Raw genomic sequence first — 12650 nt, forward strand, 5'->3', positions numbered from 1 at the left:
CTATATCTACCACTTGAAAACTACTGTTTCTTTAACATTTAAACATTAATTACAAAAGAGACAAAGAAGGGCATTACATAATGATCAAGGGAACAATCCAACAAGAGGATATAACACTTGTAAATATCTACGCACCCAATGTAGGTGCACCTAAATATATAAAGCAATTATTAACAGACATAAAAACAGAAATAGACAGTAACACAATAATAGTAGGGGACTTTAACACTCCACTTACACCAATGGATAGATCATCCAAACAGAAGATGAATAAGAAAACACTGGCCTTAAATGACACACTAAAAGAGATGGACCTAGTAGATATATACAGAGCATTCCATCCAAAAACCGAAGAATACACGTTCTTTTCAAATGCACATGGAACATTCTCCAGGACTGATCACATATTAGGCCACAAAACAAGTCTCCATAAATTTAAGAAGATTGAAATAATACCAAGCATCTTTTCTGATCACAACGATATGAAACTAGAAATCAACTATAGGAAGAAAATCAGAAAAGCCACAAATACGTGGAGATTAAACAAAATGCTACTGAACAACGAGTGGGTCAACAAAGAAATCAAAGAAGAAATCAAAAAATACCTGGAGACAAATGAAAATGAAAATACTACATGGCAGAATTTATGGGATACAGCAAAAGTGGTTCTAAGAGGGAAGTTTATAGCAATACAGGCCTATTTCAACAAACAAGAAAAATCTCAAATAAACAATCTAACAATGCACCTAAAGGAACTGGAAAAGGAAGAACAAACAAAGCCCAAAATCAGTAGAAGAAGGGAAATAATAAAAATCAGAGCAGAAATAAATGAAATAGAGACCAAAAAAAAAATAGAAAAAATTAATAAAACCAAGAGCTGGTTCTTTGAAAAGATAAACAAAATTGACAAACCTTTAGCTAGACTCACCAAGAAAAAAAGAGAGAAAGCACAAATAAGTAAAATCAGAAATGAAAGAGGAGAAATTACAACAGACACCTCAGAAATACAAAAGATTATAAGAGAATACTATGAAAAGCTATATGCCAACCAATTCGACAATCTGGAAGAAATGGATAAATTCTTAGAATCATACAACCTTCCAAAATTGGATCAAGAAGAAGTAGAGAATTTGAATAGACCGATCACCAGTAAGGAGATCGAAACAGTAATCAAAAACCTCCCCAAAGATAAAAGTCCAGGACCAGACGGCTTCCCTGGTGAATTCTACCAAACATTCAAAGAAGACTTAATACCTATTCTTCTCAAACTCTTCCAAACAATTGAGGAGGGGGGTAAGCTCCCTAACTCATTCTACGAAGCCGACATTACCCTGATACCAAAACCAGACAAGGACAACACAAAAAAAAGAAAATTACAGGCCAATATCACTGATGAACATCGATGCGAAAATCCTCAACAAAATACTAGCAAATCGCATACAAAAATATGTTAAAAAGATTATACACCATGATCAAGTGGGATTTATTCCAGGTATGCAGGGATGGTTTAACGTTCGCAAATCAATCAATGTAACACACTACATTAATAAAATGAAGAATAAAAATCACATGATCATCTCAATAGATGCAGAGACAGCATTTGACAAGACACAGCATCCATTTATGATAAAAACTCTGAATAAAATGGGTATAGAAGGAAAGTACCTCAACATAATAAAGGCCATATATGACAAACCCACAGCTAATACCATCCTCAATGGTGAAAAACTGAAAGCTATCCCTCTAAGAACAGGAACCAGACAAGGATGCCCACTGTCACCACTCCTATTTAACATAGTACCGGAAGTCCTAGCCAGAGCAATCAGGCAAGAGAAAGAAATAAAAAGGATCCAAATTGGAAAGGAAGAAGTGAAACTCTCACTATTTGCAGATGACATGATTTTATATATAGAACACCCTAAAGAATCCACCAGAAAACTCTTAGAATAAACGAATATGGTAAAGTTGCAGGATACAAAATCAACATACAAAAATCAGTTGCATTTCTATACACTAACAACAAAGTAGCAGAAAGAGAAATTAAGAATACAATCCCATTTACAATTGCAACAAAAAGAATAAAACACCTAGGAATAAACTTAACCAAAGAGGTGAAAGATCTGTACACTGAAAACTATAAAACATTGCTGAAAGAAATTGAAGAAGACACAAAGAAATGGAAAGATATTCCATGCTCTTGGATTGGAAGAATTAACATAGTTAAGATGTCCATACTTCCTAAAGCAATCTATAGATTCAATGCAATCCCTATCAAAGTTCCAACAACATTTTTCACAGAAATAGAGCAAAGAATCCTAAAATTTATATGAAACAACAAAAGACCCCGAATAGCTAAAGGAATCCTCAGAAAAAAGAACAAAGCTGGAGGTATCACACTCCCTGATTTCAAAATATACTACAAAGCAATAGTAACCAAAACAGCATGGTACTGGCACAAAAACAGACACACAGATCAATGGAATAGAATCGAAAGCCCAGAAATAAATCCACACATTTATGGACAGCTAATCTTTGACAAAGGAGCCAAGAACATACAATGGGGAAAAGAAAGTCTCTTCAACAAATGGTGTTGGGAAAACTGGATAGCCATATGCAAAAAAATGAAAGTAGACCCTTACCTTACCCCATACACAAAAATTAACTCCAAATGGATTAAAGACTTGAATGTAAGACCTGAAACTATGAAACTTCTAGAAGAAAACATAGGAAGTACGCTCTTTGACATCGGTCTTAGCAACATATTTTCAAGCACCATGTCTGACCGGGCAAGAGAAACAATAGAAAAAATAAACAAATGGGACTACATCAAACTAAAAAGCTTCTGCACAGCAAAGGAAACCATCAACAAAACGAAAATACAACCTAACAGTTGGGAGAAGATATTTGCAAACCATACATCTGACAAGGGCTTAATCTCCAAAATATATAAAGAACTCATGCATCTCAACAACAAAAAAACTAACAACCCAATTAAAAAATGGGCAAAACCTGAACAGACATTTCTCCAAAGAAGATATACAGATGGCCAACAGGCACATGAAAAGATGTTCAAAATCATTAACTATCAGGGAAATGCAAATCAAAACTACAATGAGATATCACCTCACGCTCGTCAGAATGGCTATAATTAACAAGACAGGAAACAACATGTGTTGGAGAGGATGTGGAGAGAAGGGAACTCTCATACACTGCTGGTGGGAGTGCAAACTGGTGCAGCCACTATGGAAAACAGTATGGAGATTCCTCAAAAAATCAAGGATAGAACTACCATATGATCCAGCTATTCCACTGTTGGGTATTTATCCAAAGAACTTGAAAACACCAATGCGTAAAGATACATGCACCCCTGTGTTCACTGCAGTGTTATTCACAATAGCCAAGACTTGGAAGCAACCTAAGTGCCCATCAAGGGACGAATGGATAAAGAAGATTGGTATATATACACAATGGAATACTACTCAGCCATAAGAAACGATGAAATCCAGCCATTTGTGACAACGTGGATGGACATTGAGGGTATTACGCAAAGTGAAATAAGTCAGAGGGAGAAGGTCAAATACCGTATGATTTCCTTCATTAAGTAGTAGATAATAACAACAATAAACAAACACATAGAGACAGAGATTGGATTGGTGGTTACCAGAGGGGAAGGGGGGAGGGAGGAGGGCGAAAGGGATAATTCCGCATATGTGTGTGATGATGGGTTGTAATTAGTATTTGGGTGGTGAACATGATGTAATCTATGCAGAAATAGAAATATAATGATGTACACCTGAAATTTATACAATGTTATAAAGCAATGTTACTGCAATAAACAAAAAATTTTTAAAAAAAACATTAATTACAAACAAATTCCCTTAAACAATTTACACTACAAATTTAACATGATTAATTTTTTTTTTACCATTTCAAACATATTAACTATTAAACAAAACACACATGAATACAAAGGTTATACAACTTATTAATGCTCTTAACCTAATTCTAAAATAACAATACACTGGCATAATTTGTTCTACATTATTTCTATACTTGTTCCTATACCTTCTTAAGATTAAAGTAACTTATTTTCGTACCTTCCCAGGGTTACAGAAATTGTATCAGACCCAAAAGAAAACAAATAACTTCCCGGACCAGCCAAGATGACAGAATCTGGGTTACTGACTGAATCGCTGTTCAGGCATGGGACTGATTGTTTCTCCCAAGATGATTCAAACCTGAGCAGCCAATTATCTGGCTTTACTTATAAGTAAATACTTTCAACTTCCCAAGGTTATTTTCTGTCATCTGATGTTTTGCCCAAGCGTGCTATCTTTAAGTTTTACTTGGCCAGTGTTACAAAAGCTTTTGTCTTGTCATTATTATATACTGACATGTTCTGTTAGCAGTATTGCTAACTTATGCCTGCTATTTTAATATCTTATCATGATTAGCAGGGCCATGTAAGACTTTAATTTCCTAAGAGATTAGGGATCTAAGCTGTGCAGAAAAGTCTCCTGAACTGGACATCAGGTTAATTTGTCCTCCTGGGACACAGTTAGACCCCACTTCTTAAGTTTTTACGTGTGACTGCTGGTGCTGTGTGGTCCTTCCTTTCCTTGGTACAATTTTTATTCCAGGACTATGGGACTTACTCACAGTTCTGTTTTCCTTCTTCTCTATTTGCACAGTGATAAACAAAAACATTCTATGCTTTATAAACAGATATATATTTAATAGAGAAAACAAAATGCACATGTATTAACAGATTTCTATTTCTTAAAGTCATTAAAAATTTTTAAACATTCTAGTACAGTCACTTTTCTTTTTGTATTGAGACTACCCTTTGTAACTATTAATATTTTTTGAGCATCATTATGAACTCCTGGTTTTTTCATAAACTTATTTTTATTAACTAAAATTATTGTTGGTTTTTTTTCCTCACTTAATTTGTCACAGGTTGGCCAGTGGGAGCACCATTGACCTAGCTCTTTATCCTTTTAGCACTGCCCCTAAACATCCTTGAATGCTTATTAAGCATTTGCACACCCATAGCACCTATACACATTGCAAATAGTAGGCTCCATAATTATTTGTTAAAATAATGGACAAATAATATCACAGACCAAATTCTAAGCACTAGGAGTGCATGCAAGAGTTGGTGATAGGCATAAACGCTACTGCTACTACTGTAGTAGCAACAAGTAGGAGAAGACAGAACTTTTTAAAACTTAACTTTTTAAATTTCAAGTATCATGGCCTTGTGCCCTTTTCTTATAATACAAGGTTTCATTGACTATTAAGAATATTTACTACACTGTCATACAACATACACAATACACACTCTGGAGGAGTTACTGGGAGACACCTCAAAGAGAAAGACAGCCATCCTCTGATACAGCTGAAACCAAGGTAAATGGCTGTGTGACTCAGTCAAGAAAGACATGACATACATTTGGTACCTGGGAAGGTATCAAAATAAGTTACTTTAATCTTAAGAAGGTATAGGTATATTAAAATGCTATTAAAAGAGAAAACAAACATCGCTTTCAAATTTGAGCCCCCAAATTACAAGTCAAAAGAGTAGACACTTGGAGTAGCAGGTATCGACTGTACCTGAGCTGCTTCTCATATGGGCAACTTTACACAGCATGATCCAAGGTCAAGCAACACTGATTTCACATGTAAAAACGTATGGAGTGGGGATGGACTAGTGGCACAAGCGGTTAAGTGCGCGCACTCCGCTGCTGCGGCCCGGGGCTCGCCGGTTCCGATCCTGGGCGCGCACCAATGCACCGCTTGGGAAGCCATGCTGTGGCAGCGTCCCATATAAAGTAGAGGAGGATGGGCATAGATGTTAGCCCAGGGCCAGTCTTCCTCAGCAAAAAGAGGAGGATTGGCTGATGTTAGCTCAGGGCCGATCTTCCTCACACACACAAAAAAAAAAGTATGGAGCAATGTAGAGTAGACCAGCCTAGTCATAAATAAATCCATATCTAAGTCAGTCTTCTATTTTTAGGCAAAGACAAATTTACTTTATATAACTCTACCCATGAAAACATACCTCTAATGCTTTGGTGGTTCAGCGAAAGTTCAGCCTTGGGAAATGACACAGTGAACACTGGACAACTTTTTCTAGCTCTAAAGAATAAATAAATTAATAAATAAATAAATATAAATTTTAAAATGGAAAGAAAAAACACTATCATTCAAATACAATTTAAAATTTTGTTTTCATTTAAAGGAATTTCAAAATGGGATAAATTTTTTTGCTACATTATTCCAATTACTTTTACAATTATTACCAATTTGTTAACATTTACATTTTAAGTGGTTGCAAAAATAAAGGAGAGAGCTGAAAAATTAATGGATGAACTTCAGGAGTATAAACAAGCTAAACTACATTTAGATCTGAAAGTAACTTTGGAGATGACTGTCTGCCAAACAGCGGTGGTCGGGTCAAGGAGAAAAACTGGTCTTGAATCACGTAGGTTGGCTATCCAAATCCTCAAATACACTGAAAGTTTGTCATTATAGTTTTAGATGTAAGTGAAAGTTACTAATGAGAAAATTATCAGACATTACTTACCATTCTTGCAGTTCACAGTAGGCAAAGAAAAAGTAGGAAATACTGAAGGGAAGAGGTTGAATGCAAAATAAGGGTCATGCCTAACCTGCAGTTTTGATCATCTGCCCTGGGATAATTAAAAATTGACTGAAGAAAAGCAATCAGTTAACTATTTTTTTTGGTCAATCTAATTTACTATACAAATGCAATCAAGATATCGTCCTCAAAAAAAGCAAAAGCCTCTTGCTTCAGCTGTTTTAAGAGCATTTTTTATGTACCAGGCATGGCTACTTGAATCCTAAGCAAGAATAATAAATTGAACATCCTCGCCTGTCTAAAAACAGAAGTGATAAATATAAGCTATCTTGAAAATGGAAATGAAACTCTTCATATAGAATAATTTCTATGAGGCAAATAGAAAAGAATGCTGATTTTTTTCCCTAAAATGGGATTCTTTGAGAAGAACAAGCTGATTTAAAACATAATAAAATCTGGGCCGGCCCCGTGGCTTAGCGATTAAGCGCGGTACGCTCTGCTGCTGGCGGCCCCGGTTCGGATCCCTCGCGCACACTGACGCACCACTTCTCTGGCCATGCTGAGGCCGCGCCCCACATACAGCAGCTAGAAGGATGTGCAGCTATGTCATACAACTATCTACTGGGGCTTTGGGGGAAAAATAAATAAAATAAAAATTATAAAACAAAATAAAATCATAGTTTGAGTCAACAACAGAATTTTTTTCCTTAATTACAAAAGAAAATTTAAGACTTAAGTCTGAAAACAGAGCAAACTTTCATCTAAATTATTAAAGAAGTTATTTATATTAGGCAAGACTATAAACAATGTACATGTCCAATAGTAGAGCAATGATTAAATGAATTATAGTACAGTCAAGTTATAGAGTGAAATATTATGAGGCCATTAAAATTCTTTTTTTTTGCTGAGGAAGATTCACCCTGAGCTAACATCTGTCCCAATCTTCCTCTATTTTGTATGTGGGTCGCCACCACAGCATGGCCGCCGACGAGTGGTGTAGGTCCCTGCCTGGGAACTGAACCCGGGCCACCAAAGCAGAGAGCCCTGAAATTAACCAGTAGGCCACAGGGCTGGCCCCTAAAATTCATATTTTTAACAAACATTAATGATGTGAGAAAATGATTATGAAAAACTATTATCTAGAATTTAAAAACAGGATAAAAAACTATCTGCAGAATGATTCCAATTTTGTAGAAAATATGAAAAATACATATATAAAAAGCCTAAAATAAAATGTATCAAAATGTTAACAATAGTTCTCTCTGGGCAGTGAGATTATGGATGCTATGTTAGTCTTCTTTAATCTTCTCTTTTTTTCCATTTTTGTAGATGAACTTATATTGCTGATATATTCAGTAAAAGAGTTATTTTAAAATAATGGTTATCAAACTTTTTGATCTTTAGATTCTTTTTTTTTTTTAAGATTTTATTTATTTTTTCCCCCCAAAGTCCCAGTAGATAGTTGTATGTCATAGCTGCACATCCTTCTAGTTGCTGTATGTGGGACGTGGCCTCAGCATGGCCGGAGAAGCGGCGCATCGGTGCATGCCTGGGATCCGAACCCGGAGCTGCAGCAGCGGAGCGCGCGCACTTAACCACTAAGGCACGGGGCCAGCCCCTGATCTTTAGATTCTTAAACTCAAAAATTACTGAGGAACTGAAAGAGCTTTTGTTTATGTGGCTTATATTTATTTATATTTACATATTAGAAATTAAAATGGAGAAAATTTTAAAATAATCATTAATTAAAAAATAACAGTAATAATCCAGTAACACGTTAACATATTTTGATGAAAAGTTATTATGTTTTCCAAAATGGAAAAAAAAATTAGTGAGAAAAGTGGCATTGTTTCATATTTTCAAAAATTTCTTTAATGTATGGCTTAACAGAAGACGGTTGCCACCTCATATCTGCTACCGCATTCAATCTTTTGCCATGCATTGTTTTACTTGAAGTATATGACAAAAATCTGGCCTCATGCAGATATGCCGTCAGAAAAAGGAAGAGTATTTTAGCAGCCTTTTTAGGTAATTGTGGATATTCTTTCCTGATGTCTAACCAAAACTCTAAAAGCAGTAACTTCCTTAAAAGTTCCTGGAAATGTAGAAATTGAAACAAAATCAAGGAACTTTTTGTATCCTGTTACATTATAAGCCAATGGCCTATCTCGGACTTTGAATGGATCTCTTACCTGTGCGTGATACTGTGACATCATGCATCAGTCTTTTAGAAAATACGGTTTCACTGAGTTGTGCAGATCTTCCTTATATTGATACATTTCATTATAAAATAGCCAAAAAAATCACCTTTGTAAATATTACTACTGATTTCACCAGAAAATTTTAAGTATTAGAAAACCAGCAAGGTCAAGATGGTAAACACAAGTCTTTCAAAACTCGAATGTTCACATGCAAGCTTGAACAGTTTCATTAGCAACAAATACCATTAGCTGTTATCCTTGAAGTAACTGGCTTACTTCATTCACTTTCAAGAAAATGTCTGCCATATATCCAAGGGTGAATAACCAGTTTGTCTGTCAGTTATTCTTTCAAGTTCAAAAAAAAAAAGTGAAGCTAGTTTTCTCACAATGCTTACAACTCAATCAAGTGCACAAGCGCTCCCCTTGAGACAACTATCACACTCGAGCACACACGGAAGTACTTCAAGACTTCCCACTTCATCACACAGAACAGCAAAAAGATACACAATCAAGGGTAGAGATTTAATAAAACTAATAACTTTTCTGCTTCATCAAATGCATTAAGTGAAACAGGTTTTTTTTTTCTTTTTTACCTGCTAGGACATGGCAGTGAAAAACACAGTGACTCCTAGCACTATTTGGTGCCACTGCCCTGATTCCTACTAAGGCTCCAGCATTTTACCCACCATTTGCTTTAGCACTATAAGTGCAAATGTCAATACAGTGACAAAGGCAAATAATTTGTTAGTAGTATTCTGAAAATAGTTTTGACCTCACAGACCCTCTGAAAGAGTCTTGGGGACTCCCAGGGGGTCTAGAGACCATACTTTGAAAGACAGTATTGTAAAAGAACTGAAAGAATCAAGTCTTTAAAGTATAACAGCTGTACAAAGTCTAATTTCAACAGCTCTACAAATTCTTCCTTCATGCTATGCTATAAATCTGCCTTTTTAACAATAGTAATAGACAGAGAATAGACAATCTAATTCAATCTTTCTTATGAAATGAAACTTATCTAGAATGTTTGTAAAATAACATACATTTATGCTTCTTAAAGAGGCAATTATTCAAAAATACACAATAATTCCAAAACTTTTAAGAAAATGAAGACTGATTTTAGATGTGCAAAATGACAAAAGGTACCTACAATATAACAAGCCAAAAACTAGTATACTTACTGTAACAGAGATTGATTTTGTTCCATTTCATCTTGAGGTTGCTAGGAAGAAAAACAGCCGTTTTTTCCAACTGATGAATACTAATCCAATACAACAAGATAAGCAACACTTAAGATTATTCTTATGTTATTCTTTCTTAGTGTCTTTTTTTATTGTGGTAAAATTTATATAACATTAAATTTACCATTTTAACCATTTTTAAATGTATAGTTCTGTGGCATTATGTACATTCACATTGATGTGCAACCATCATCATCATCCATCTCCAGAACTTTTTCATCTCCCCCAGGTGAAATTCCATACCCATTAAACACTAAGTCTCCATTCACCCCTCGCCCAGCCCCCAGTATCCACTCTTTTACTTTCTGTCTCTAAGAATTTGACTACCCTCAGTACGTCATATAAAAAGAATCATAGAATATTTGTCCTTTTATGACTGGCTTATTTCACTTAGTATAAGGTCTTCAAGGTTCATCTATGTTATAGAATATATCAGTATTTCTTTCCTTTTTAAGGCTAAATAATATTCCATTGCATGTATGTATATTTGGGTCATCCACTCATCTCTCAGTGGACACATGGGTTGCTTCCACCTTTTGGCTATTGTGAATGCTTCTATGAATGTAGATGTACAAAAATATTTTCAAGTCCTAGCTTTCACCTATTTTTGGCATATACTCAGAAGTGGAATTTCTGGATCATATGGTAATACTATGTTTAATTTTTTGAGGAATCACCATACGATTTTCCACAGTGGCTCCACCATTCTACATTTCCCACCAGCAATGAGCAAGAATTCCAATTTTTCTACATCCTCACCCACACTTGTTATTTTGTTTTTTGATAACAGTCATACTAATGAGTGTGAGGTGGTAACTCATTGTGGTTCTGATGTACATCTCCCCAATCATTAATGATGCTGAACATCTTTTCATGTGCTTATTGGCCATTTGTATATCTTCATTGGTGAAATGTCAATTCATGTCCTTTGCCCATTTTTTAATCAGGTTGTTTGTTTTTTGTTGTTAGTTGTAAGTTATATATTCTGGGTATAAATCCCTCATCAGCTATATGATTTACAAATATTTTCTCCCATTCCTTGGGTTGCCTTGTCACTCTGTTGATAGTGTCCTTTGATGCACAAAGGTATTTGATTTTAATGAAGTCTAGCTTACCTATTTTTTTCTTTTGTTGCCTGTGCTTTCATATCCAAGAAATCACTGCCAAATTCAGCCATAGTACTTTTCTCCTACGTCATCTTCTAATAGTTTTACAGTTTTGGCTCTTACGTTTAGTTTCTTGTCCTAACTTTTTTCTATAAAAGAATTTGTGGAACTTAAGTAAATAGAAACAGAGCGTTCCTTCTTTTTATTCCTAGTTTTTCCCTTCTCCTAGTTCATTAATCCATAATGGTTCTGATGAGCCATTCTTATCAGGTTCTCAGTTCTAACATTTCCCCTAAAGGCCAGAAATTATACACCCTTTGTGTTACAGTGTTAAATGCTAAATGGATTCTGCCTAATTCTCGAATCATGCGAGAAAATCTGAAGTTGTTGTGTCCCTTTCAAAAAAGATAAAATGCACTGATAAAATGCTTCCATTTCAAGACTTCAAAGCATACTGGCTTTCATCACTTTAAAAGGAATCCTTGCCTTAAATATCTTGCTAGCATCAAAGAAGATCTGAAGAAAAAGATCTCTCTTTAGGGGCCCTCTGTGTTTGCTTCTACGATCAACAATATAGCTTTCTGAATATAAAGCCATTAGCCTGAACTTCCAAGCATTTTTTGATCACTGAAACAGCCATAACAACAAGAAAACACAATTAAATACTGTGAGAACTTCAATCTTCTCCAATTAATGTTCATTGTTATTTACTGATAATGCATCCTTACATACCTCAAGGTTGTCACATTGGTTCCACATAGATATACTTCCCAAGCAGAGGTTACAGAGCTCTGAGGCCCAGAGAGAAGAAAGAATTTCAAGAAGTAAACCTAGAAACTTCCAAGAATTAAACAGAGTCTACATATACACTTACTAGATATTTCTGAGTCTCCACAAAGCAATTTATTCAAATCTGTAATAGCCACTTAATTTATCTTACTATAGGACCAGTGACTTTTCCTGTTGAGGGCTAATTATTCACTTGACCCTACCAACATAAAGAAAATGCAAAAAATAAAAGAGCAAGTAAGAAGGAAGTCTGCTCCTAAGAGCTGATTTTTTTCCTCCTCCATAGGCAGAAATACCACTCAGGAGCGAATGCCTCTGAATATAATACAGGCCGTAGTTGTTCATTCCTTAATTAACAAAATGCAAGGATACACTTCAATCAATTCTTTCTTAAGGGATCTAAATTGCTATCTATCCTTTTGATATATGTGACTTCCATTTTGCTCCTGACCCTACACTCTTGTATTTTGACCAGGCCACTAAATTCTAGAGTTTTGTTTTATCTGTTGAGGGTACGGTGTGAGAGGTGAGAGTTTAAATTAATTGTGTTCATTGGAGGATCAGGAAAAGAAGCAAATCTATTTACACATCCTTAACCCAAAAACAATCCTGTACTATCTGAGATCATTCTCTTGACCGAATCACAGATTACTGGGAGTGGAATGGAAGAAGCCTGGCCAGCCAGATCAGCCTGACCAACTCGGGCTCTCCA

The 12650-nt window shown here is 35.4% G+C and overlaps 1 protein-coding gene across 1 annotated transcript in view; it reads right to left on the minus strand.

Annotated features, from left to right (window-relative positions):
• The window catches only part of ANKRD31 (ankyrin repeat domain 31), a 133943-nt gene that overhangs the window by 104703 nt on the left and 16590 nt on the right, over nt 1–12650 (minus strand). The window contains exons 4-5 of the mRNA XM_058564112.1: nt 9984–10024; nt 6065–6141 (exon numbers count right to left, since the gene is read on the minus strand). Of these exons, the coding sequence (XP_058420095.1) occupies nt 6065–6141; nt 9984–10024 (118 nt within the window). The remainder of the gene's footprint in view (nt 1–6064; nt 6142–9983; nt 10025–12650) is intronic.

The sequence above is a fragment of the Diceros bicornis genome, chromosome 1, assembly GCF_020826845.1.
Source record: "Diceros bicornis minor isolate mBicDic1 chromosome 1, mDicBic1.mat.cur, whole genome shotgun sequence".
In the NCBI taxonomy this organism is placed as follows: domain Eukaryota; kingdom Metazoa; phylum Chordata; class Mammalia; order Perissodactyla; family Rhinocerotidae; genus Diceros; species Diceros bicornis.